Below are 26,709 nucleotides of genomic sequence, written 5' to 3'. Positions count from 1 at the left end.
ACGCAGTATCGCGGCTACAGCGGAAAGGTTCTATGTCAACTTAAACCACAACTTCCCTGGAAAAAGACGTATCCATATATACATGGGTTTTTTTTTTCATTCATTAATAAATAAAATCCTTTTCCCCCTTAATTCAGTATTCATGTAAATCTTTTAAAAATTGCCAAAAGGGCTATTGATTTTACTTCTGTGCATACTAGTATTTAAATAGCGTGGACTTTTGAAAGTAACAGAGCACTCTTTCATAATTATAATGTACACGTCGATTAATATGTATAAATAATAAATCCTATATAATGGCACTTTATCCTTTATTAATATGCTGCATAGAGCCAAAAACTTAATCATAAGCTTAAAACACTTAAACACCGATATACAGTGTTTTGCACCGTATCATCCCTTTGGTATAGGTAGAGAGGGGTCATTTGATGTGGACACTGGATGATGCAGCGGGTTTGGGGACTGCCTCTATTCATCACCCAAGTCCCAGTGGTAAAGTGTAAGGCCCCTAGGCGGAGCGGGGAGGAGGGCTGGAATTGATAGCTTTATGATATTTACATGAATTCTTTAATCACTTTCAAACACGTCTTAGTTGTTGAATCTAATTATCGTTTGTCGTTTATCGACTTGTAACAAATCTTAACATGTGTCAATGTCAATCACTGAACTCTTCCGAAATCAAATCATATATTCAACCTTTACAGTCATTATAATGTGAATTTTGTTCTCTAGATGTAGAATAAAGTTTGGTTATAAATATTTTATGCCCTCTCTCTCTCTCTCTCTCTCTCTCTCTCTCTCTCTCTCTCTCTCTCTCTCTCTCTCTCTGAAAACGATGCCGTAACCCGAGCATACATGCAGGAGTATGGCTAACTATATTAAGTACTGCTTACTTCCTCTTATATTAGATATATTGTGGTTTTACATCATTGAGTTTAATTGATGCTGCCATGAACGTATCCAATAAGATCAGTTAAAAGGCTCTTTTTCCTAATTTGACCCATGAACCCAAATCATGACACTGTTAAGACTTGAAGACATTCAAATTTCGAGGAGATCTCAAGTTATTAATGTATAAGGTTGTTTTAACTATCAGTGAATGTCTGGTTTAATTATTAGTTTATAAGTCTGTATTAAACATCCGTTTTAAATATTAATGCATAAGTCTGTTTTAACCACTAGTGCACAAGACTGTTTAACTATTGATTAAGTCTGTTTTAACCATTAGTGTACAAGTCTGTTTAACTATTGTTTTTAAGTCTGTTTTAACCATAAGTGTACAAGTCTGTTTAACTATTGTTTAAGTCTGTTTTAACCATTAGTGTACAAGTCTGTTTAACTATTGTTTTTAAGTCTGTTTTAACCATTAGTGTACAAGTCTGTTTTAACTATTGTTTTTAAGTCTGTTGTAACCATTAGTGTACAAGTCTGTTTAACTATTGTTTAAGTCTGTTTTAACCATAAGTGTACAAGTCTGATTAACTATTGTTTAAGTCTGTTTTAACCATTAGTGTACAAGTCTGTTTAACTATTGTTTTTAAGTCTGTTTTAACCATAAGTGTACAAGTCTGTTTAACTATTGTTTTTAAGTCTGTTTTAACCATAAGTGTACAAGTCTGTTTTAACTATTGTTTTTAAGTCTGTTTTAACCATAAGTGTACAAGTCTGTTTTAATTATTGTTTTTAAGTCTGTTTTAACCATTAGTGTACAAGTCTGTTTAACTATTGATTAAGTCTGTTTTAACCATTAGTGTACAAGTCTGTTTAAACTATTGTTTTAAGTCTGTTTTAACCATAAGTGTACAAGTCTGTTTAACTATTGTTTAAGTCTGTTTTAACCATTAGTGTACAAGTCTGTTTAACTATTGATTAAGTCTGTTTTAACCATAAGTGTACAAGTCTGTTTAACTATTGTTTTTAAGTCTGTTTTAACCATAAGTGTACAAGTCTGTTTAACTATTGTTTAAGTCTGTTTTAACCATTAGTGTACAAGTCTGTTTAACTATTGTTTTTAAGTCTGTTTTAACCATTAGTGTACAAGTCTGTTTTAACTATTGTTTTTAAGTCCGTTTTAACCATTAGTGTACAAGTCTGTTTAACTATTGTTTAAGTCTGTTTTAACCATTAGTGCACAAGTCTGTTTAAACTATTGTTTTTAAGTCTGTTTTAACCATAAGTGTACAAGTCTGTTTAACTATTGTTTAAGTCTGTTTTAACCATTAGTGTACAAGTCTGTTTAACTATTGTTTCAAATCTGTTTTAACCATTAGTGTACAAGTCTGATTAACTATTGTTTTAAAGTCTGTTTTAACCATTAGTGTACAAGTCTGTTTAACTATTGTTTAAGTCTGTTTTAACCATTAGTGTACAAGTCTGTTTAACTATTGTTTAAGTCTTTTTTAACCATTAGTATACAAATCTGTTTTATAACTATTATCGTATGAATCTGGTTTAACCCTCCTATTGTTTGAAAAGCCACCTGAAAAGCATATTATCTGTTTGAAAAGAAAGGAAAGCCTGATGAGAGGATTTATCTGTTTATCTGTATCTATTAAATCTTAAATATCCTCGTTTTTATCAGTGTATGCGAGAAAGTTAGGTACTTCTAGAAACGGAAGATGGCGACAGACACAACGACATCCAATCAATAATCAATATAAATAATAGAATCCCCACTTTATCTTTAAGTAATATGTTACTGGTTGATGGGAGTGAAAGCAAAATTACTTTTGTGAAATGATAAATTGCTTTCTTCATCACAGTGAAATGTTCCATAGATCGTCACCAGAAGCGTCTATGTCAAACCAAGGCCAATAACTCGTGAAAACAAGAGATTAAATTATATATTGATTATTGCAAGAACCATCGTATATAACTTGAATCGGACCCTTTTTCAGATGTCCTAAAATATTAATTATCCTTTATATATTCTAGAGAACTTCAAGTGATATTTGCATAGAACTGTACACAGTTTATCACACCACGCGATTTATAAGCGACTGAATCCGGATAGGAATTCAAATAGCACTATAAGAAGTTTATTGTTTATAATCATGCTAAATCATTACATTAACGGAATGTCGATGCGTTACGTCACATTAATTCATTGTGGATTATCCCCTAGGATTTTCCTAATGTGTCAGTTTACCAATAAAACTTGTCCAAATGAAGTATAATGCTAGTATTGACTTCTTTTTTAATAGAGAAAGGCTTTTTCAGCAAAACTCTTTCTTTTAATCAAAATATGTCAGTGATGTAAGTCAATAAATAGATTTCATTATATGATTGAATAATTCCTATCACTCTGATTGGCTTAGATCCAACATTGTAGAAAAAATACATCATGTTCACCTGCACGTGACCTTCCAGATGGACTATATTGGACTAAAAATAGATTTAGAACTACTATTACTTCTGAAAAGTTATTTCATCTGCACCCGACTTCAACACAGATGAACATAACATTCAGGCAAATAGAATCGGGGGGAGGGGAGGCTTTCCACCTTTTTTTTTTTGGATACAGTATAGTCAAATCCCTCCTATGTTAATGGACTCTAACGCTCCCACCCACCCCCGGAGCATAGCATATTCCTCTTTTTAGGACTTGTCAAACTTTTTTTCGGGTTAGTTGTTTTTTTTTCCTTTCCCCCTTTTAACATCGATGCTATGTGTCTGACATTTATTTTTCCTACATCACACCAAACGTAGATTAAGAATTTCCAAATAAATACAACTGGTTATGTTTATTTTAACTCGCTTCTCTCAATGCACTTGGCAAGTACTTCAGCAAATGTAAACAAGAAAGATGCCTTGGTTTGCCTAAAGAGTTTGCATCATTTAATCATTGAAGGGGGGGGGGGTTAGGGATTCAGTCAAAACGATGATTTAGCCACCCTCGCAGTATATTTCACCTCGCCCTTCGGCATAGTGAATAGTGTACTCTTCAGGTGTCTAAATCATCTATTGACTGAAAAACATTAATAATTTTATTTCAACACACGGTAAAAATGACTCCATTGCCAGTGGGAAGTTGTTTACCTAGAAAGTCGCAGGTGGATCTTCCAAGTAAGTTGCAGGCAGGAACTGGTACATCTTGGCACTCTTTAAATGTACCACTCAATTTTTTTTTTTAATGAAATCTTGGTGGATATATTATTAAGTACAACTCCCAAACTTAGTGGCGACTGCATTTGGCATTCACTTGCGGCCTAGATCCGCCAATGAATTGAGGAAAGAGAAAAAAAATCAGCTCACATTTACAGATTGAAAACTTGTGATACGTACGTGAAGTCACGTACGTATCACATACGTTTAACGTACGTGGCACATTTTGCTGTGTACAAACCTTTTCCAAAGACCTTCATTGTCTGAAATTGTTGAATTGTAAATAGATTAAAAGCTCCTAGCAGTATTTCTTTGGAGATGGGAATAATTGGATTAAAATCTCATAACAATATTTCTTTTTAGAATGAACTCATTCTATTTCCTGGCTCCAATATTTCATAAAAATAATGGGCCTCCTGAATTTGCCACTGGGGAGGACTTCCAGATAGGAGATGTTATAAAAGTTAACAAGACAATCAGAATAAATAAAGGATTCTGGAGACAGAGTGCTACACTCAGATTCCTCAGAGTGATCCATTTAGCAGACATAATATTTGTCAATAATGGCCAGTCTTATGTGGCCGCTATATCTCCTTAATCTGTAAGAATCAAACTGTCGATCTGTGTTGGTAACGCTGATAGTCTCAATCCAGAGCTTTATCCCTTATCTAAATCAAAAACAAATCAGTTTTTCCCAGATACATGTACATGTAATTACGGTATACCTTGCCAATTTAGACTTCATGAAATTCAACCTCCATTACGAATCATGCAATGAAGAGGAAACAGAAAATTCTTTCCACAGTTTAATCAGTGTTCATGACAACATCTGTTTATATCATCTCTTATAAAAATTTGTTCACTATTAATTATACTAAATAAAACTAGTTCACAAGAGGCTCTTTTAACAAGTCCCTGTAAACATAAAAAGCATTCCAGAGATTTTGTAATATCCTAAAATGCACAACAGTACATTCATGTACTTTAAATAACAGGTCATACTGAGTATACACAAGTAATTAAATCCTTGGGAAAATATGATACTCTCCCTTACCTATGAATTATGTGGGTTTTAATCAGATTCATTGAATTGTCATGGAAATTTTTAAAGTGTGAACAGGTTGACCACATGATTACAATGACGAATTCTGAAAAAGTTTAAGGCATCATGACATGATTTAATATTGATTCTGTTTCATTTCTATAATCAAGTGTGGTGATGGTCCGATTGGCACAATTTCTAATGTAAGTATCGAGTGTGGCGATGGTCCCTGATGCTTTTAATGATCCAGTCTATTATGCATTCTCTGGACGAAGACCGAACAAAGTATCAATCACAGTGTCATCTGCGAGGGTTGTGATGTCACCAACGTTACGATCCCCGACGGCAATCTTACGAAGGATCCTCCTCATTATTTTACCAGACCTGGTTTTTGGCAGACTTGGAGCATTTTGAACAAAATCTGGCATTGCAAATGGACCAATTTTTGTTCTCACTGAAAAAGGATTTGTGAATAAAAATATGCACCAACTTTGCAGACATGAAATGACAATGATGAAATCTTGAGAACTCAATTCACTGTAAAAACAATTATTCCATTTATTTTATAATTACTCACCTTTCATCTTGAGTTCATTTCCCAATTCCTCAGTAAATTTTTCATCCTGGAATCAGTAATACATTTTTAATACTGGTTAAATACTGCAAACATCCTATCTACATATGTCAGTACTCAAAGGAAAGAGGTCCAAAAGCCACAATGCTCACTTGAGACATCTTGATCTTGCCGTTTTTAAAAGATTTCCTACCCTCTTTATTCCATAAAATTTATGACCCCATATTGTGGCCTCATCCTAGACCTAAGGAGTTATGATTAAACCTTACTTGAATCCACACATTAGGTAATATAGAGATGCTTTAATATCAATACATTGTATATCTAATGGCCTGGTCCCACTCTACAAAGGAGGTCATGATTTGAACAAACTTGAATCTGCACTACCAGAGTAATATTTATCTGATTAATCATGGCCAAATTGTTCCTGACAAGAATTCAAAAGATTTTTTTACTGTATATTCTTAGTGAAACCTTGACCCCCTATTGTGGCCCAAGCCTATCCTAGGGGACCATGATTTGGCAAACCTGAATCAACACTACCTGTGAATGCTTGCATATTTAAATGATGAATCATTGCCCAGCTATTCATTGCATCAACAATTTTAAAGATTTTTCTCTATATATTCCCATGTAAAACTTTGATCCTTTATTGTGGCCTCATCCTAACCCTGAGGCCAATGAATTGAATAAATTTGAATCTGCATTAACCAAGGACACTTTTGTTGAGAAGAAGATTTTTAAAGATTTTTCCCTAAATATTCTCATGTAAAACCCTGATCCCCTATTGTGGTCCACCTTATCCTTGGGGGCCATGATTTAAACAACTTTGAATCTGCACTACCTGAAAAAGCTTGTGTATTAATATGACTAACCATGGCACTGCTACTGTTTAGAAGATTTTAAAAGAATTTTTCCCCTATGATACTTTGATCCCCTATTACGGCCCAACCCCTGGGGGCAAGGATTCTAACAAAACTGAATCTGCACTTCCTGAGGATGCTTGCATATTAATATCTCATGGCCCTGCTGTTCTTGAAAAGAAGATTTTTAAACATAGTGTCCTACGTATTCTCCATGTAAAACTCTGATCTCCTACTGTGGCTCCACCCTTCCCCAGGGAGTCATGGTTTGAATGTACACATGTAAGGAAGTTTCATACAAGTTTCATCTTTTCTGCCCCATTTGTTCTTAAGAAGGGCTTTAGACACCCATCCTACTTTGGCTTTTCTTGATTATCTCCCCTTACAGAAGGGTTTGACTCTTGATTTAAACAAATTTAAATCCTCTTCACTAAAGCCATCAGATAAGGTGACCTAAAAACCTTTCCATTTTTGGATGCGTTTTCAAATAAAAATCTGATGTCTGCACTAAAGGTTTTGTTAAGTAGATCAATTCAGAACTGCTGTAAATACAGTGTAATGTACTCTTATAATGAATTTCAATGCTGTACATAATACATGTACATATAAAAAATATGTATTTCCACTGAAGTTGACTTTGGTCTTTAACATTAAAAATAGTAAATGAAACATGCATAATTTTGATTTCAGTAATATTTCCTGAATTATTTTTTTTTTATTCTACATATGGGTAAATCTGAATTTTCTCACTCAGAACTTCATAAGCAGTTATCTTTGACTGCTTAGTACATGTAATTTCTTTGTTTTGGGTTTTTTGGACAATGGAAAAGTAATATAACAGCAATCTGTATGTGATTGAAGACTGACCTCCTTGAGTGTCACAAAGCAGTAGGTACACTCGCCCTTAATTTTGTGGGGGTGTGATACAACAGCTGCCTCTGCAACTTTGGGGTGTTCCACCAGAGAAGACTCAATCTCGGCTGTACTCAGCAGGTGCCCCGAGACATTGACCATATCATCTATCCTCCCTGTCACCCAGATATATCCATCACTATCCTTCTTACCTCCTGTCAATTCAATTTTACAGGTTAATCAAAATGTTACATGTTTAAGGCTGTACAATCTTACATGACAGGGAAATATCTGTATTTTTTATATACTATATAAATAAATGGTTTATACACGTGTCTCAAAAATGGCACTAAGGGGAGATACATGGAATTTTAAACTAGTTCCATTTTAGAAATTAAAAGAAATGATTAAAGTCTGTTCAATAAAATCAATGTAAGAACTGATATCAAGATGAGTAACTGAAACTCACCATCTCCTGTGCAGTAGTAACCTGGAAACTTTTTAAAGTAAGTTGTCTCAAATCTCTCATGGTTACCATACACAGTTCTCATTATACCTGGCCAAGGCTGCTTAAACACCTGTTAACAACAAGTTACCTATGTAAAACATCAAGTCCACACCATTTCAGTTACAATCAATATCACTGAATTAATTTAAAAAACACTGAATTCCTTCATCTATTGATTCTACTTGTTTCTAAATCAGTAGGCAGGGGGCACAATACATGAATCACAACAATCTATGCATTTTTGTAGATATCAGAAGGTATCCAGTCAACTCGTACCCATTCCGACTCGTACCCAAACCGAGTCGTACCCAAAGAGTCAACTCGTACCCAAAACTGAAGTCATAAAATAAATAATAAAAATATTTCAATTTTTGATATATTTTCATAAAGATATCTGATTTATTATTTTAATTTAGTTACACTACTTTTATAAAATAATTAAAATTAAATTAAATTTGTTTGAAAAATTCTCAACTTGGCATAATATAGATATAGATAGGGCCTAGATAGATTCGTTATTTCCAAATCAGGGCCCTTTCAGGCATCACAAACAACAAGCATGATTTATGCAATTACAAACAGTACAGACAAATTATGTGTATACTAAATAATCTATAGCACATGCCTTTTCTATAATATGGTATAACACTGTATATGTAAGTAACAGTTTTGGGTACGAGTTGACTCTCTGGGTACGACTCGGTTTGGGTACGAGTCGGTTTGGGTATGAGTTGACTGTAAATCTATCAGAATACTGTATGAAGATAGTGTACTTTGTATTATTTATTTTGGATATCAAATGTTTATGATTTTGTTGTAAATATGAATGCACTTGATACAGATATAATATGAATAAGGTATCAACTGTTGTAGTTTTGTAGATATCAGTTGCTGAATATATGTTGTAGATATCAGCTACTGAATAAGCATGCTTTATTATACATACAAGTTGTTGTATTTATTTGTCATAAAAATCAACTGTTTTATATACATGTTGTATCCACTGTACACATTTGTTGTAGATATCAGTTGTATACATTTGTTCTTGATATCACCTATTTTACATGTATATATTGTCTGTAGATATCAGATATTGCTTTCACACTAACCAGATATCCCTCTTTATCAGCCTCTGTGATTTCTCGTCCCTCTTCATCCAGAATGACAGGAACAACTCCAAAGAATGGAAATGTCTAGGGGGGAAATGTCATAAACTCAAAAACATGTAAAGTAATGGTGCTATTCTATAAACATTTTTTAAAAAATCTAAAAATACACAGAAATTATGAAATATCAATTGATAAAGCATGCATTTCAAATTACTTTGATGATGAATGTCCCATTTTTCTCATCATCTCCAATTCATTTCTAATAACAATTGTCAGTAACACAAAAAATCCATAACCAAGGCAACTGGTGTGATGGGATATAAACGAGTGTGAGAGAAATTGATGTCTAATGGTAAAATATTGAATTTCAATGTTTTAAGTTAATTATGAGTTGACGCTCCCTTCAGATGATGTAGAAATCAAAATCTAAACCATACTCCTGATTTTTATACTTTCAGTGAGGTATTCTGATTCAAAATAAGGAGTCAGCGAACATTCTTGATTTTTGACTTACTGTTTTAACTTTAGCTAAGTTTATGATTGTAGCTTTTGGGAAGAAAATTTTATAATACAAAAGTAAAGAATCTGTTGCTATGGTTACTTACAGCAGAACCTGGTTTGGTGGTAGTGGCTCCTGGGAGTGGGGTGATCACATGACCTCCCTACAAGATTTATGTAACAAAAGATGTACTTAAAGGTATGTTCAATCTTATCACAACAAAACATGGCTGTGTTTAAGAGCCTAGCAGCTACCCTAGATAGCTTAGCAATTACTCCAGATAGCCTACCAACTACCCTAGCTGCTAGGCTAGATATCTAGGTCTATTGAACACACTATATAAAATTAACACTTATCCCTACATCGTGGCTAAGCTAGCATATTGCAAACGATCCTAGCTCTATATATAACTACATAGCCAATACAGTCTAAACTAGAAATATGTCCATAGGACATGAATGCCCCGCCGAGGGTATATTAGTAATGCAACATTTTAACACAAATTGAGAAAAGTGAGGTCAAGGTCAAAGGAAAGGTCTAGGTGAAAAAATATTGATGCAGTTGAATAGCTTACATCAGTATGTATCAGCATATGAAGTTTGACACTAATTTAAGAAAAGTGAGGTCAAGGTCAAAGGAAAGGTCAAGGTCAAAAAATGTTGATGCAGTTGAAAAGGTTACATCAGTATGTATCAGCATATGAAGTTTGACACTGATTTAAGAAAAGTGAGGTCAAGGTCAAAGGAAAGGTCAAGGTCAAAAAATGTTGATGCAGTTGAATAGCTCTCATCAGTATGTATCAGCATATGAAGTTTGATAACACTATCTTGAATGGTATCTTTAAAACTGAGCTAAAACTTATTTCAGAAAAGTGAGGTCAAGGTCAAAAGAAAGGTCAAGGTAAAAAATATTGATGCAGTTGAATAGCTCTCATCATTATGTATCAGCATATGAAGTTTGTTAAAAATATCTTGAATGCTTTAATTAAAACTGAGCTAAACACTAATTTAAGAAAAGTGAGGTCAAGGTCAAAAGAAAGGTCAAGGTCAAAAAACGTTGATGCAGTTGAATAGCTTACATCAGTATGTATCAACAAATGAAGTTTGATTACATTATCTTGAATGGTATCTTTAAAACTGAGCTAAACACTAATTTAAGAAAAGTGAGGTCAAGGTCAAAAGAAAGGTCAAAGTCAAAAAATGTTGATGCAGTTGAATAGCTTACATCAGTATGCATCAACATATGAAGTTTGATTACACTACCTTGAATGGTATCTTTAAAACTGAGCTAAACACTAATTTAAGAAAAGTGAGGTCAAGGTCAAAGGAAAGGTCAAGGTCAAAAAATGTTGATGCAGTTGCATAGCTCTCATCAATATCTATCAGCATATGAAGTTTGATAAAAATATCTTGAATGGTATCTTTGAAACTGAGCTTTGAACAGAGCTAAACGCAAAGTGTGACGGAAGGACGGAAGGACAGAAGGACAGAAGGACGGAAGGACGGAAGACGGACATGACAAACATTATATGCCCCGGCCATATTCATGGCGGGGCATAAAAAGGCTTGTTCTTACATAAATTTCCATGAATTAATGTCTTTATGTTTTGAGCTAAGTGTTACATGATCAACTGTCCCTATGACTAATCTGGATGTTTTGAGTTATACATTAAAGAACTATATCTGACTAATCTTGATGTATTGAGTTATACATTAAAGAACTATATCTCTGACTAATCTTGATGTTTTGAGTTATAAGTTACAGAACTATCTCTCTGACTAATCTTGATGTTTTGAGTTATACATTACAGAACTATCTCTCTGACTAATCTTGATGTTTTGAGTTATAAGTTACAGAACTATATCTGACTAATCTTGATGTATTGAGTTATACATTACAGAACTATATCTCTGACTAATCTTGATGTTTTGAGTTATACATTACAGAACTATATCTGACTAATCTTGATGTTTTGAGTTATACATTACAGAACTATATCTCTGACTAATCTTGATGTTTTGAGTTATACATTACAGAACTATCTCTCTGACTAATCTTGATGTATTGAGTTATATGTTACAGAACTATATCTCTGACTAATCTGGATGTTTTGAGTTATACATTACAGAACTATATCTCTGACTAATCTTGATGTTTTGAGTTATACATTACAGAATTATATCTCTGACTAATCTTGATGTTTTGAGTTATAAGTTACAGAACTATATCTCTGACTAATCTTGATGTTTTGAGTTATACATTACAGAACTATATCTCTGACTAATCTTGATGTTTTGAGTTATACATTACAGAACTATCTCTCTGACTAATCTTGATGTTTTGAGTTATACATTACAGAACTATCTCTCTGACTAATCTTGATGTTTTGAGTTATACATTACAGAACTATATCTCTGACTAATCTTGATGTTTTGAGTTATACATTACAGAACTATATCTCTGACTAATCTTGATGTTTTGAGTTATACATTACAGAACTATATCTCTGACTAATCTTGATGTTTTGAGTTATACATTACAGAACTATATCTCTGACTAATCTTGATGTTTTGAGTTATACATTACAGAACTATATCTCTGACTAATCTTGATGTTTTGAGTTATACATTACAGAACTATATCTCTGACTAATCTTGATGTTTTGAGTTATACATTACAGAACTATATCTCTGACTAATCTTGATGTTTTGAGTTATACATTACAGAACTATATCTCTGACTAATCTTGATGTTTGAGTTATACGTTACAGAACTATATCTCTGACTAATCTTGATGTTTTGAGTTATATGTTACAGAACTATATCTCTGACTAATCTTGATGTTTTGAGTTATATGTTACAGAACTATATCTCTGACTAATCTGGATGTTTTGAGTTATATGTTACAGAACTATATCTCTGACTAATCTTGATGTATTGAGTTATATGTTACAGAACTATATCTCTGACTAATCTTGATGTTTTGAGTTATACATTACAGAACTATCTCTCTGACTAATCTTGATGTATTGAGTTATATGTTACAGAACTATCTCTCTGACTAATCTTGATGTTTTGAGTTATACATTACAGAACTATCTCTCTGACTAATCTTGATGTTTTGAGTTATACATTACAGAACTATATCTCTGACTAATCTTGATGTATTGAGTTATATGTTACAGAACTATATCTCTGACTAATCTTGATGTTTTGAGTTATACATTACAGAACTATCTCTCTGACTAATCTGGATGTTTTGAGTTATACATCACAGAACTATCTCTCTGACTAATCTTGATGTTTTGAGTTATAAGTTACAGAACTATATCTCTGACTAATCTTGATGTTTTGAGTTATACATTACAGAACTATATCTCTGACTAATCTGGATGTTTTGAGTTATAAGTTACAGAACTATATCTCTGACTAATCTTGATGTTTTGAGTTATACATTACAGAACTATCTCTCTGACTAATCTTGATGTTTTGAGTTATACGTTACAGAACTATCTCTCTGACTAATCTTGATGTTTTGAGTTATACATTACAGAACTATATCTCTGACTAATCTTGATGTTTTGAGTTATAAGTTACAGAACTATCTCTCTGACTAATCTTGATGTTTTGAGTTATACATTACAGAACTATATCTCTAACTAATCTGGATGTTTTGAGTTATAAGTTACAGAACTATATCTCTGACTAATCTTGATGTTTTGAGTTATAAGTTACAGAACTATCTCTCTGACTAATCTTGATGTTTTGAGTTATACATTACAGAACTATATCTCTAACTAATCTGGATGTTTTGAGTTATAAGTTACAGAACTATATCTCTGACTAATCTTGATGTTTTGAGTTATAAGTTACAGAACTATCTTTCTGACTAATCTGGATGTTTTGAGTTATACATTACAGAACTATATCTCTGACTAATCTTGATGTTTTGAGTTATAAGTTACAGAACTATATCTCTGACTAATCTTGATGTTTTGAGTTATACATTACAGAACTATCTCTCTGACTAATCTTGGTGTTTTGTGTTATATGTTACAGAACTATCTCTCTGACTAATCTTGATGTTTTGAGTTATACATTACAGAATTATCTCTCTGACTAATCTTGGTGTTTTGTGTTATATGTTACAGAACTATATCTCTGACTAATCTTGATGTTTTGAGTTATACGTTACAGAACTATCTCTCTGACTAATCTTGATGTATTGAGTTATACATTACAGAACTATATCTCTGACTAATCTTGATGTATTGAGTTATACATTACAGAACTATATCTCTGACTAATCTTGATGTTTTGAGTTATACGTTACAGAACTATATCTCTGACTAATCTTGATGTATTGAGTTATACATTACAGAACTATATCTCTGACTAATCTTGATGTATTGAGTTATACGTTACAGAACTATATCTCTGACTAATCTTGATGTTTTGAGTTATACGTTACAGAACTATATCTCTGACTAATCTTGATGTTTTGAGTTATACATTACAGAACTATATCTGACTAATCTTGATGTTTTGAGTTATACATTACAGAACTATATCTGACTAATCTTGATGTTTTGAGTTATACATTACAGAACTATATCTCTGACTAATCTTGATGTTTTGAGTTATACATTACAGAACTATATCTGACTAATCTTGATGTTTTGAGTTATACATTACAGAACTATATCTGACTAATCTTGATGTTTTGAGTTATACATTACAGAACTATATCTCTGACTAATCTTGATGTTTTGAGTTATACATTACAGAACTATCTCTCTGACTAATCTTGATGTTTTGAGTTATACATTACAGAACTATATCTCTGACTAATCTTGATGTTTTGAGTTATACATTACAGAACTATATCTCTGACTAATCTTGATGTTTTGAGTTATAAGTTACAGAACTATCTCTCTGACTAATCTTGATGTTTTGAGTTATACATTACAGAACTATCTCTCTGACTAATCTTGATGTTTTGAGTTATACATTACAGAACTATCTCTCTGACTAATCTTGATGTTTTGAGTTATACATTACAGAACTATCTCTCTGACTAATCTTGATGTTTTGAGTTATACATTACAGAACTATCTCTCTGACTAATCTTGATGTTTTGAGTTATACATTACAGAATTATATCTCTGACTAATCTTGATGTTTTGAGTTATACATTACAGAACTATATCTCTGACTAATCTGGATGTTTTGAGTTATACATTACAGAACTATATCTCTGACTAATCTTGATGTTTTGAGTTATACATTACAGAACTATATCTCTGACTAATCTTGATGTTTTGAGTTATACGTTACAGAACTATCTCTCTGACTAATCTGGATGTTTTGAGTTATACATTAAAGAACTATATCTGACTAATCTTGATGTTTTGAGTTATACATTAAAGAACTATATCTCTGACTAATCTTGATGTTTTGAGTTATACGTTACAGAACTATCTCTCTGACTAATCTGGATGTTTTGAGTTATACATTAAAGAACTATATCTCTGACTAATCTGGATGTTTTGAGTTATACGTTACAGAACTATATCTCTGACTAATCTTGATGTTTTGAGTTATACATTAAAGAACTATATCTCTGACTAATCTTGATGTTTTGAGTTATACATTAAAGAACTATATCTGACTAATCTGGATGTTTTGAGTTATATGTTACAGAACTATCTCTCTGACTAATCTGGATGTTTTGAGTTATAAGTTACAGAACTATCTCTCTGACTAATCTTGATGTTTTGAGTTATAAGTTACAGAACTATCTCTCTGACTAATCTTGATGTTTTGAGTTATACATTACAGAACTATCTCTCTGACTAATCTTGATGTTTTGAGTTATACATTACAGAACTATATCTCTGACTAATCTTGATGTTTTGAGTTATACATTACAGAACTATATCTCTGACTAATCTTGATGTATTGAGTTATACATTACAGAACTATCTCTCTGACTAATCTGGATGTTTTGAGTTATACATTACAGAACTATATCTCTGACTAATCTTGATGTTTTGAGTTATAAGTTACAGAATTATCTCTCTGACTAATCTGGATGTTTTGAGTTATACATCACAGAACTATCTCTCTGACTAATCTTGATGTTTTGAGTTATAAGTTACAGAACTATATCTCTGACTAATCTTGATGTTTTGAGTTATACATTACAGAACTATATCTCTGACTAATCTGGATGTTTTGAGTTATACATTAAAGAACTATATCTCTGACTAATCTTGATGTTTTGAGTTATAAGTTACAGAACTATCTCTCTGACTAATCTGGATGTTTTGAGTTATACATTACAGAACTATATCTCTGACTAATCTTGATGTTTTGAGTTATAAGTTACAGAACTATCTCTCTGACTAATCTTGATGTATTGAGTTATACATTACAGAACTATCTCTCTGACTAATCTTGATGTATTGAGTTATACATTACAGAATTATCTCTCTGACTAATCTTGATGTTTTGAGTTATACATTACAGAACTATCTCTCTGACTAATCTGGATGTTTTGAGTTATACATTACAGAACTATCTCTCTGACTAATCTTGATGTTTTGAGTTATACATTACAGAACTATCTCTCTGACTAATCTGGATGTTTTGAGTTATACATTACAGAACTATATCTCTGACTAATCTGGATGTATTGAGTTATACGTTACAGAACTATATCTCTGACTAATCTTGATGTTTTGAGTTATACGTTACAGAACTATATCTCTGACTAATCTTGATGTTTTGAGTTATACATTACAGAACTATATCTCTGACTAATCTTGATGTATTGAGTTATACATTACAGAACTATCTCTCTGACTAATCTTGATGTATTGAGTTATACGTTACAGAACTATCTCTCTGACTAATCTGGATGTTTTGAGTTATACATTACAGAACTATATCTCTGACTAATCTGGATGTTTTGAGTTATACATTACAGAACTATATCTCTGACTAATCTTGATGTTTTGAGTTATACATTACAGAACTATATCTCTGACTAATCTGGATGTTTTGAGTTATAAGTTACAGAACTATATCTCTGACTAATCTTGATGTTTTGAGTTATAAGTTACAGAACTATCTCTCTGACTAATCTGGATGTTTTGAGTTATACATCACAGAACTATATCTCTGACTAATCTTGATGTATTGAGTTATATGTTACAGAACTATATCTCTGACTAATCTTGATGTTTTGAGTTATACATTACAGAACTATCTCTCTGACTAATCTTGATGTTTTGAGTTATACATTACAGAACTATATCTCTGACTAATCTGGATGTTTTGAGTTATACATTACAGAATTATATCTCTGACTAATCTGGATGTTTTGAGTTATACATTACAGAACTATATCTCTGACTAATCTTGATGTTTTGAGTTATACATTACAGAACTATCTCTCTGACTAATCTTGATGTTTTGAGTTATACATTACAGAACTATCTCTCTGACTAATCTTGATGTTTTGAGTTATACATTACAGAACTATATCTCTGACTAATCTTGATGTTTTGAGTTATAAGTTACAGAACTATCTCTCTGACTAATCTTGATGTTTTGAGTTATAAGTTACAGAACTATCTCTCTGACTAATCTGGATGTTTTGAGTTATACATCACAGAACTATATCTCTGACTAATCTTGATGTTTTGAGTTATATGTTACAGAACTATCTCTCTGACTAATCTGGATGTTTTGAGTTATACATCACAGAACTATATCTCTGACTAATCTTGATGTTTTGAGTTATACATTACAGAACTATATCTGACTAATCTTGATGTTTTGAGTTATAAGTTACAGAACTATCTCTCTGACTAATCTGGATGTTTTGAGTTATACATTACAGAACTATATCTCTGACTAATCTTGATGTTTTGAGTTATACATTACAGAACTATATCTGACTAATCTTGATGTTTTGAGTTATAAGTTACAGAACTATCTCTCTGACTAATCTGGATGTTTTGAGTTATACATTACAGAACTATATCTCTGACTAATCTTGATGTTTTGAGTTATAAGTTACAGAACTATCTCTCTGACTAATCTTGTTATTTGGAGCTATACCTTACAGAACTATCTCTATGATTACGTTATCTTGATGTTTTGAGCTGTTAAATGACTTACTGTCTCTGTTTGCCAGAAGGTGTCTACAATGGCACACCTCTTATTCCCTACTACATTATAGTACCACAGCCATGCCTCAGGGTTGATTGGTTCACCCACAGTACCCAGGACCTTAAGGGTGCTTCTATCATACCTACAAAACAACACAAAAAGTTCTCTTTATATCAGTATTAATTGGTGTGAAAATCAGAAATCTTGATATCACTAAACACTTCCATCAACCCTCATCTTCTTAAGTTATCTTTAAAGTTTTATATCCATGCTTTATCATACAAAATTTGTAATATTTACATGTCCCTGAAACAAGCTTCAACTAAATACTAACTCCTGTGTAAAAGAAATGACCATATTTACTTACTTTGTGACATGACTATCCCCATACTTCATGAGGGCTCTGATGGCAGTGGGTGCCGTGTAGAACTTGGCGACTTTGTATTTCTCTATGATGGCCCAAAATCGACCTGCATCAGGGTAAAATGGCACTCCTTCAAACTGAAATAAGACAACACTGTCACTGAATACAAAAATATGCTGGATCTCTAAAGACAGAATTTAGGAAAAATATATTTGCTTGTGATCAATTGTTTTTCTACCCTACCAAATCAAAACCTGACATACATGTATACTGTATAGCATATTTTTTCATATTTTGTCCAATTCCCTAATTTTTACATGTTCATAAAATTTGTAAATCTTTACATGTAGAAATTCAGATAATTTGAAATTAATCATGAAAGACTTTACGCTGTACAATTTTGAAAAGAATAATTACTGCGTTAGTATGCATAAATACATGTATTTGTAAATATACTTCCAATACAAAGATAATCATTGTAACTTTTAAATCAATTTTTATCAAATTTGCAGTATGAATAATTAATATAAAATGCCTTTTAATGCTATTTTAATCACTTGCTATGTTTGTCTTAGATTTTAATGAAGAAATTGACATAATGCATTCCTAATAAATTGTCCGTTGATATTAAGTTTCCTCACATCATAAGCACCACTATTAATCAAATCGGCCAAAGTATAAACTCTTTTTTCCTCAGTGTCCAAATTTCCAAATTAACTTTAGAACTCTTGCTTGCCACTTTCAGAAATTTTCATTACAGCTAGAAGTAAAATCCAAATTTTTGGACTCCACTTTCAAGGGCTGTAATTGTGCAAAATCTGAGCCAAGCAGTCTACTATAGTTTTCAAGAAATCTTTTAAAATCTTGAAGGCCATTGTGTCATTAAAATTTTAACACCATTTTGATTGTGTCATTAAAATTTTGACACCATTTTTGTCTCATAACATAAAATCACACACCAAATACATCTATGATTATGAAGCTCACTTCAACAAATGTTATCTTTAACTGGGTCTAAGTATCAAGCCAAATGAATGTTCAAATAAATCAATATCCAACAAAATCTATCAGTTAAAATCCTTATTTCACGATAGGCTTTTCATTAATCATCTAGAAAATATGGATACAGAGCTAAATTGCATTCCTGGTTGCATCATGCACAAAAGTTTGGTCCAGATAAGTTTTATATATACACAGTAATAAGGAATGGACCTGCTCCAAAATGTTTGGCTGGCTACCCATCTGGGAAATACTGTTTGTCACTTAAAGTTGCAGGATCCAAATGAAGGCTTTTGATGCACATCTCTGGATGCATCACTCCTGCAAGTTTAGTACAGGTAGGGCTTATAGTAAATTAAGCATGGATCTGCTCCAAAGGAACTGAACCTTGAAACTATTTGGAATATATGGGTCAGATGCAGCATTTGAACCAAGTCTCATAGTATCTCTCTTGAAATGGTAGGCATAATCTCTGCACATTTGATTCAGAGTGAGGCTTATAGCTAATATTGGCCATGCTCCACTTTCATTACTAATATTTAAGAAGCTGGCAGCATATTTGCTCCATATTATTTTGCCAACACCACTGGTAAAATACAATCATCAAGTTGATTTAGTCTGAAATTTCTCAGCATAAGACAGCCAGTACACTCTCTAATACTCACCACACTGGCCGCAGTCAAAGGACTAAGGGCAAAGAGAAGATAGAGTCAGAGTCAGTATTACCCTGAGTACATTAAATGTGATCTTTTTCCTTAAGCCTTACTATAATTCCAGTTGCTCCGTTGTTCAGTGGACCATAACATGTGTAGGTGTGACCGGTGATCCATCCAACATCAGCGGTGCACCAGTAGACTTCATCAGGGTGGTAGTCAAACGAGAACTTAAATGTAGTGGCAGAGAACAGCATGTATCCTGCGACAGTGTGGAGCACTCCCTTAGGCTTCCCCGTGGAACCACTGTAACAAAATATCACCATCATAATTATATAGAATTTGATTCACTAGTTGTTTATGCATTCTTAGTGTCTTTCAGAAAAAAACACCACATATGCTTAAAGAAAGGCTTGACATATCTTTGGTTTCATATGATGGCTAACATTATTAAAACTACATTTTTTTTTTATTGATGGACAAGTGACTGAAGTTTCTACCTTGTGTAGAGCATAAAGAGTGGGTCCTCTGCCTGCATCCATTCTACATCACACTCTTTAGACTGACCAACCATTATATCATGCCACCAGATGTCTCTACCTTCATGCCATGAAATCTGTAAAAAAAAAAATGCAATCTCTCAAGAAGAGGATATGATAAATTAGTGTGTATAAGTATTACAGACATTCCAATTGTGAAATCCTTCCTTACAACTGAAGAATGAGATAGCAAAATAATTCTCCTGACCTTGAGTTTCAAAGAAGGTCGCATTGCAGGTGGTTCTGTCGTCTCATCATGCTTTAAGGTCTGTATTTGTTCTTCTGATGGGGAAAGATGTCTCACAACAACACAGGTACGAACCTCATGATTTCTGAATAAAAGTCCACAAGTTCTAATATTTATTCAGATCAGTGCATAGTTATGTATTTTACATTTTTTAAAATTTATTACAATGTATATAGTAGGTGACCATATCTAAACACAGTAAGAAATGCAGAATGACGAAATAAGAGAAAAAGACTTCACAATTGGGAGAGGAACCATTCTGGAAATATTTAACCTAACCCTTTCCCCCTTTCCCTTATAACAATTAACTCTGCTTTCAAAATATTCTTGAATAAAGTTCTTTTCAGGCCGTATACCTAGATGTAGATGCAAGCACACTTCTTTTTGAAAAAGAATGAAATGTTCCTTTAAACATTCTATGAAACATATTCATCTTCACGTTCTATGGTACAGCATTTACTTACGATTTGCGACAAATATCTACAGCATCATCTACAATCTTTTTCACATTTAACAGCTTAATCCCTCTCCAAACGCCATCTGAATAACAGTAAAAAAGAACAGTAAAAAAGAAGAGGGTAGTATTTAAAAGAAAATTAATTTCAGTCAACAAACATGGCTCTGTAAGAGGTATGAAAAGTAAACCTAGTTGACAGATTTCTAAATTCAATGAATATTTCCCAAAAAATTAAATCTTGCAATTTGCTGCATTTTGAATAGAATCCAATAAACTTTGAGATTTTGATGGTAATTTTTTTTCAGTGTCGATCTCCACTATGACATTTCCGTACAAAGCCTTACCAGCTGTTAAGACGACATGACACTGAGCATCCAGGATTCGGTCCGCTAGGGAGTCCGATGAATACCCCGCAAACTGAAACATGCAAAAACATCACATATACATTCGGCTTTACTATTACTGGGAAAATGTCAAATGAAAAAAACAAATCAAAATTTTTTATTCTTTAATTTTTATTGATCACAAAAATACTTTTGTATACAAAGATCATCAATGTCTATTCATTTAAGAACAAACGAATCCATTAATTTCTGAACACCGATTGCCCTGTCTGTCACAAAATAAAAATGAATTACTTTCGGGAAGATTTGATTTAAAATGTGCTCTTGATAACCAATGTTCTTTAGTCTTTACTCTGAACATTTATCCCTCTTACTTACGATGATGGAGTGAACTGCCCCGATGCGAGCACAAGCCAACATGGCAACAATAAGTTCCAGTATCATAGGCATATATATAGCTACCCTGTCTCCCTTCTGAACACCTATAGAAACAGAGACACAAAACTCAGCACAAAAAAACTGTAATTACATGTATTTATGCTTAGCTGACACTCCTTGTAAAATATTGGAAATTATAACATTTTTTAATAAAACAAAGGGAATTATTTACATATCTTTAGGTTGTTTAGAGTTAATTCTATGTTTAAGGTCACCCGTGTGTTTAGGTTTATGAAAAATCTGTCTTTGGGAGAAAAAAAAACAATTCAGAAATTAAAGTATATGTTCCGGTTCAGTTTTACATTCAGTGACACAATTCTACATCCCATATTGAAAGAAAATGTGCTGTGATTGCTAAATTGCAGTCAATGTCTTAGAAGAAGAAAACTGGTGATGTAAACAGTATGCGATTAAAAAAAAAAAAAAAAAAAAAAAAACAGATGAATTTATAATGAAATGAAAATGTCTCATTTGGTGAGTGTTTTATTTGAGCTATCAGATCACAGACTCTAGGTTCATCATTATTTTTGCTGAACCATTCACTGTATTGAAGATTGCAAAGATTTTTATCATAAATGTAGAGTGTGTCAAATACCAATTTAATATACCAAATATGTACCAATATTTTGCAATATACAGTGAGATATATCACTTTAAGTTTATTTAATAGTGACATCTTAAAATATTCCTATAAATATTAAAAGGAAAAGTAAGTTGATGTCATTTTACACGTAGTATTCATGTACCTACAATTAAAAGGAATGAAAATATTAGACATTGACATTTTAGCAGGAAGAAGCTTACAGAGGATGAGGGCTTTCAATAGAGAGGAAGAAATGAGGCTAGAGGAAGGCAATCTAACAACCCTGTCTTATGTGAAAGTCAAGGTAAAATAATTTAACAGCCATGGTATACCAAATGTTGTATTCTCCCTTTCCAAACCAAATGCTAGTACAGTGATAATAAATGAGAAACAGCATAATATTATTATGTTCAATTTTAGAATATTTCAATATAAGAATGTAATACTGAATACAGGGTAATTTTCGCCCCATTTTATTTTTGCCCCTTTCGCCCTATTCACAATTGGGTGAATTTTAAACAGGGCGAATTTAAAAAAACACAGTATAATTTCTTAAACAGAACTGTGATTGGGCGAATTAAAATGGGGCAAAATTATTTGCAAGGGCTAATTGTATTCGGCGCGTCGGCGCGCTCGCGCAACAGATTTTGTTTATAAAATAAATTATCGCTTATACAATATTGTTAGCATCGGGCTCGATATCATAAATAATCAAAGTACTGAGAAGTACAGAGAGCCGGGCTCATTTACAGAGAAGTGAACAAGTCCGTTTTACATGAAACATACATTGTAATTACAGATGAATAACAACAAGACACTGGAAGAATATGTAACACAAAAATATATTTATGGCATATAGTATAAATAAAAAAATGTTTAAAAGATAAAATAAAATAAAATGCAGTTTGAATTTACATTGATGCAGCAAGGTCAAACGTTTATACACAGACGGGTCCTCAGCGGGGAGTTTTGCATAAAGGTGTGCATCGGGTCACATGCTCCCCGCATTAGCCTGGTAACACAACCTTTATCTATAGAATGTGAAGCTGGCAGACTTGATGAAATTACCTATCGCATCTTTTAAACAAATAATTTATTGAAGAAAAGGGGAGAAAGTATATTATCAATTTTTTTTTTTTTTTTTTTTTTTTTTTTTTTTTTTTTTTTTAGAGAATTTCTTAGTTAAATTAAATTTGTTTAATTAAGTGTTTGTATTGCTTCAAAGGTGGTTGAGCATACGTACTTTATTCTTACTCATATTTAATTTGGCGGTGAGGAAGCAGTATTTCCGGTTGAACACCGTAACATAAACCGGCTATTGCTCTACGAGCAATGCGCTCGGCTAAAAAGAGAAAGTTTTATAGATGGAATTTTGTTTTTGAAGCTTCAACATCACTTGTTTGCACAGGGTCCGTTCGCCTTATTTATATTGCAGAAATTGAATAATTAACCAATGGATTTTTTAAATAAATTATATGTACATTGGTACATAAATTGCACACGGGAGACAACAGACGAATGCATGTGGTCACACTATACCGGTAATTTATACCTGTACTAATCAAAGACCCAGCAGACCAACAGAAATTAACATCTCAGTCCTTTAATTGAACATAACGCAGATTGTATGATCCCCTAAATTACAGTGACATTATTAAGTATAATTAAATCAATTAAGCATGTAAAGAGCATAAATATCAAATTTGAATTACTTCATTAAGATTACGGTTAATAAAAAAAATACTTTAGCAACATTTGAAAAAAACACCAAGTAAAATATTTAATAAAATTAATAATAAATGTTGATATTTACTATATACTGTATATATAATAGGGCGAACGAGATATAGGGCGAACAAGAATAATGGCGAACGGACCCTGCGCGAACGGATTCATGCGAACAGGTAGATAGGGCGAACGAACCTGATACCATTATTTAACCGCCTGTTGTTTCTTTTATTCATATTCTTTTATCCACTAATTAATACACTAGTTTTATCAATTTTCATTGGCATCAATTTTTGTGCAATCAGCGAATGATTCAGTATTTCGTAAACACAGGTCATCATAAACCTTTTTGGTATGCTTCTTACTTTAATGACCATCAAATTCTATTTTAATTTTCACTCTGCAAAACAAACAAAAACAAAAAAAAAACAAAACAAAAAAAAAACAAAAAAAAAATTAATGTTAAAGGAATGTTGATGGAACCATTGTAGATGTATTTTATATGATTGGATTTGTAATGAGCTTAGTGGTTGAGAAGACTACAATATGGGGAGGCAGGACTTTATGTATCTGTAACTAAAGTTACTCCCCCTGCTCAAATAAAGAACAAGCTAATTTTTAGTAGTAGTAATATTTTAATACGTAACAAGGAATATTTGTCAAACACTGATACCAATGTTTTGCAGCTTATTGCCATGATAATCAAGTCTCTAAAAAGGGGGTTAAACTCTAGAGTCTAGGGTCATTACGTAATACAGGTAAATTTTTATTATACATAAAGAAAATTTATAAAAACCAAAGCACTAAATATTTTTAAATGCTATACATGTATATAGTTAATGTCTAGGGTCATTACGTAATACCGGTAAATTTTTGTTATACATAAAGAAAATTTATAAAAACCAAAGCACTAAATATTTTTAAATGCTATACATGTATATAGTTAATGTTTGGAGAGAGAGAGAGAGAGAGAGAGAGAGAGAAATCGAAAGTATAGGCCAACTCAAAAAATTGGGGTATTTCGGATTACTCTAGCACAAATTGTGGTAAGGCATGCATGGATCAAATGGGATCCGGATCCCTGGAAAATTCAAATTTATTTGAACTGACATAGTAAAATTACTAAAGCTTTGCCTTGGACCTCTTCCCCTTGCGATTTGAGCCAACACCTCCTAGGGAAAAATTTCTGGATCCACCCAACAAAAAAATACAATCGGGCTCGGGCTGTCGACTTGAATATAACCGATAATGCTTAAATTATAAAGAAAATCGATGTCATTTGAGTGTTTTAATGTAGGGAGAAAATACTTTTGTGATATCGGGTTGAGATGGACGCGCTGGCGCGCCGACGCGCCGAATACAATTAGCCTTTGCAAGTGTGAAAGGGCGAAAATAACCTTGTATACAGTAAATATTGTCATCATGATTTTAACTGTAGATACCAGTCAACTATTTCCACAAGTAGATTCAATCTAAAACCAATCAGAAACAATACACTATGAAGCTTCATATTAATTTTTCAAAACACAGATGATAAAATTTCCTTTTGAATAAATAGTTCATACAACTTTCTACGCCAAAACAGGTTATAAGCCTGTGTCGAATTGTTTTAAAACATCAAGAAAAACATAACATAACTGCAGTCCAAACCAAGCTGTGTATTAATTTAACTACTGTCATACAAACCAATCTTTTTGAGGACATTGGCAAACTTGCAAACTTCTTCTAACAACTGCTGATATGTGATGGAGCCAACATCTTCTGGGTTGTTACCTTCCCTAAAGAATAATCAGATTTATATACTTCATAAGCTGCTGATAAAGACTCCCCAACCTCAAACATGAAGCATGCCCTTCATATTGACTGATTGGACATGAATTTATGCAGAATTGTTAAACAGAAAACAATTATAATAATATTAAAAAGAAAAAATATTGCTCCTTTTTTAGAAGTTGAAATGGTTTGCTGATTTAATTTGCAATACATGTCTGCTAACCAGTAAAAGGCGATCTTGTTCCCCATTCCCCTCTCAATGTTTCTATCAAGAGTATTGTAACATATATTGGTCTGTGCTCCGTCCATCCACTTGATAAAGATGGGACCCTTGCGGCAATCGAAGTTATACTGAAGGAATTCCCCGGTTGGGGGAGACTTCCAAAAGAATTGTTTTGAAATCTCCCTCCAAAAGCCGGCGGGGTCCTCCACAGACTGCTTGTACATCTCCTTGTACTGTTCAAAGGATGACACATGTGCCTCCTTCTGTATTCTCTCCAACGGAGGAAACAGATCAAAATGTCCGTTGTCCATTGTCTTTATGCAAATCAATACTTATCTGTAATACTAATAACTAATTCTTCTAGCCCGAAACGAAAGTGGAAAAAGTGACGCCACGGGGGCAAGACAACTCGTACCTGGACACATTCGGGCAACAAGGAAACTTTAATTTATTTACAATTTGCTTTGCAGGATGTTTCTGTGCTCTTTGTAATATATAACTACGATATTGCTTCCTGTAAAGATCATTTATTGCCGTTTACTACAACATATTCATCAAATTTCTTGAAATTAAACACCATTTGTTCAAATAATTCTTGAAAACACTGGATAAAAAAGTATTTACTTTTT

At 32.7% G+C, this 26,709-nt stretch overlaps 1 protein-coding gene across 1 annotated transcript; it reads right to left on the bottom strand.

Annotated features, from left to right (window-relative positions):
* Positions 1 to 4,897: 4,897 nt before the first annotated feature.
* On the bottom strand, positions 4,898 to 26,446 carry LOC133200768 (acetyl-coenzyme A synthetase, cytoplasmic-like). The gene is made up of 16 exons (XM_061336557.1): positions 26,081 to 26,446; positions 25,771 to 25,862; positions 21,714 to 21,817; positions 21,336 to 21,408; positions 20,999 to 21,074; positions 20,496 to 20,619; positions 20,249 to 20,364; positions 19,862 to 20,054; positions 18,100 to 18,233; positions 17,742 to 17,874; positions 9,658 to 9,714; positions 9,053 to 9,136; positions 7,905 to 8,013; positions 7,451 to 7,650; positions 5,724 to 5,769; positions 4,898 to 5,600 (listed from the first exon to the last, which is right to left on the bottom strand). Exons 1-16 carry the CDS (start codon positions 26,389 to 26,391, stop codon positions 5,401 to 5,403), a joined length of 2,052 nt encoding a protein of 683 aa, XP_061192541.1. The 5' UTR covers positions 26,392 to 26,446; the 3' UTR covers positions 4,898 to 5,400.
* Between the last annotated feature and the right edge of the window lie 263 nt (positions 26,447 to 26,709).

This window comes from Saccostrea echinata, unplaced genomic scaffold, assembly GCF_033153115.1.
Source record: "Saccostrea echinata isolate AGI-Se365-2 ecotype Australia unplaced genomic scaffold, CSIRO_AGI_Sech_v1 ptg000041l, whole genome shotgun sequence".
Taxonomy (NCBI): domain Eukaryota; kingdom Metazoa; phylum Mollusca; class Bivalvia; order Ostreida; family Ostreidae; genus Saccostrea; species Saccostrea echinata.
Note: the sequence above shows the minus strand (reverse complement) of the source record. Positions and strands in the feature narration are given on the sequence as shown.

Coding starts and splice junctions, on each gene's coding strand:
- LOC133200768 (XM_061336557.1), bottom strand. CDS start 26,391: ATGGACAACGGACATTTTGATCTGTTTCCTCCGTTGGAGAGAATACAG. Junction 20,055..20,248: donor CTCTTTATGCTCTACACAAG/GTAGAAACTTCA, acceptor ATTTTGTTACAG/TGGTTCCACGGGGAAGCCTA. Junction 9,715..17,741: donor CCTTCTGGCAAACAGAGACA/GTAAGTCATTTA, acceptor TAAATCTTGTAG/GGAGGTCATGTGATCACCCC.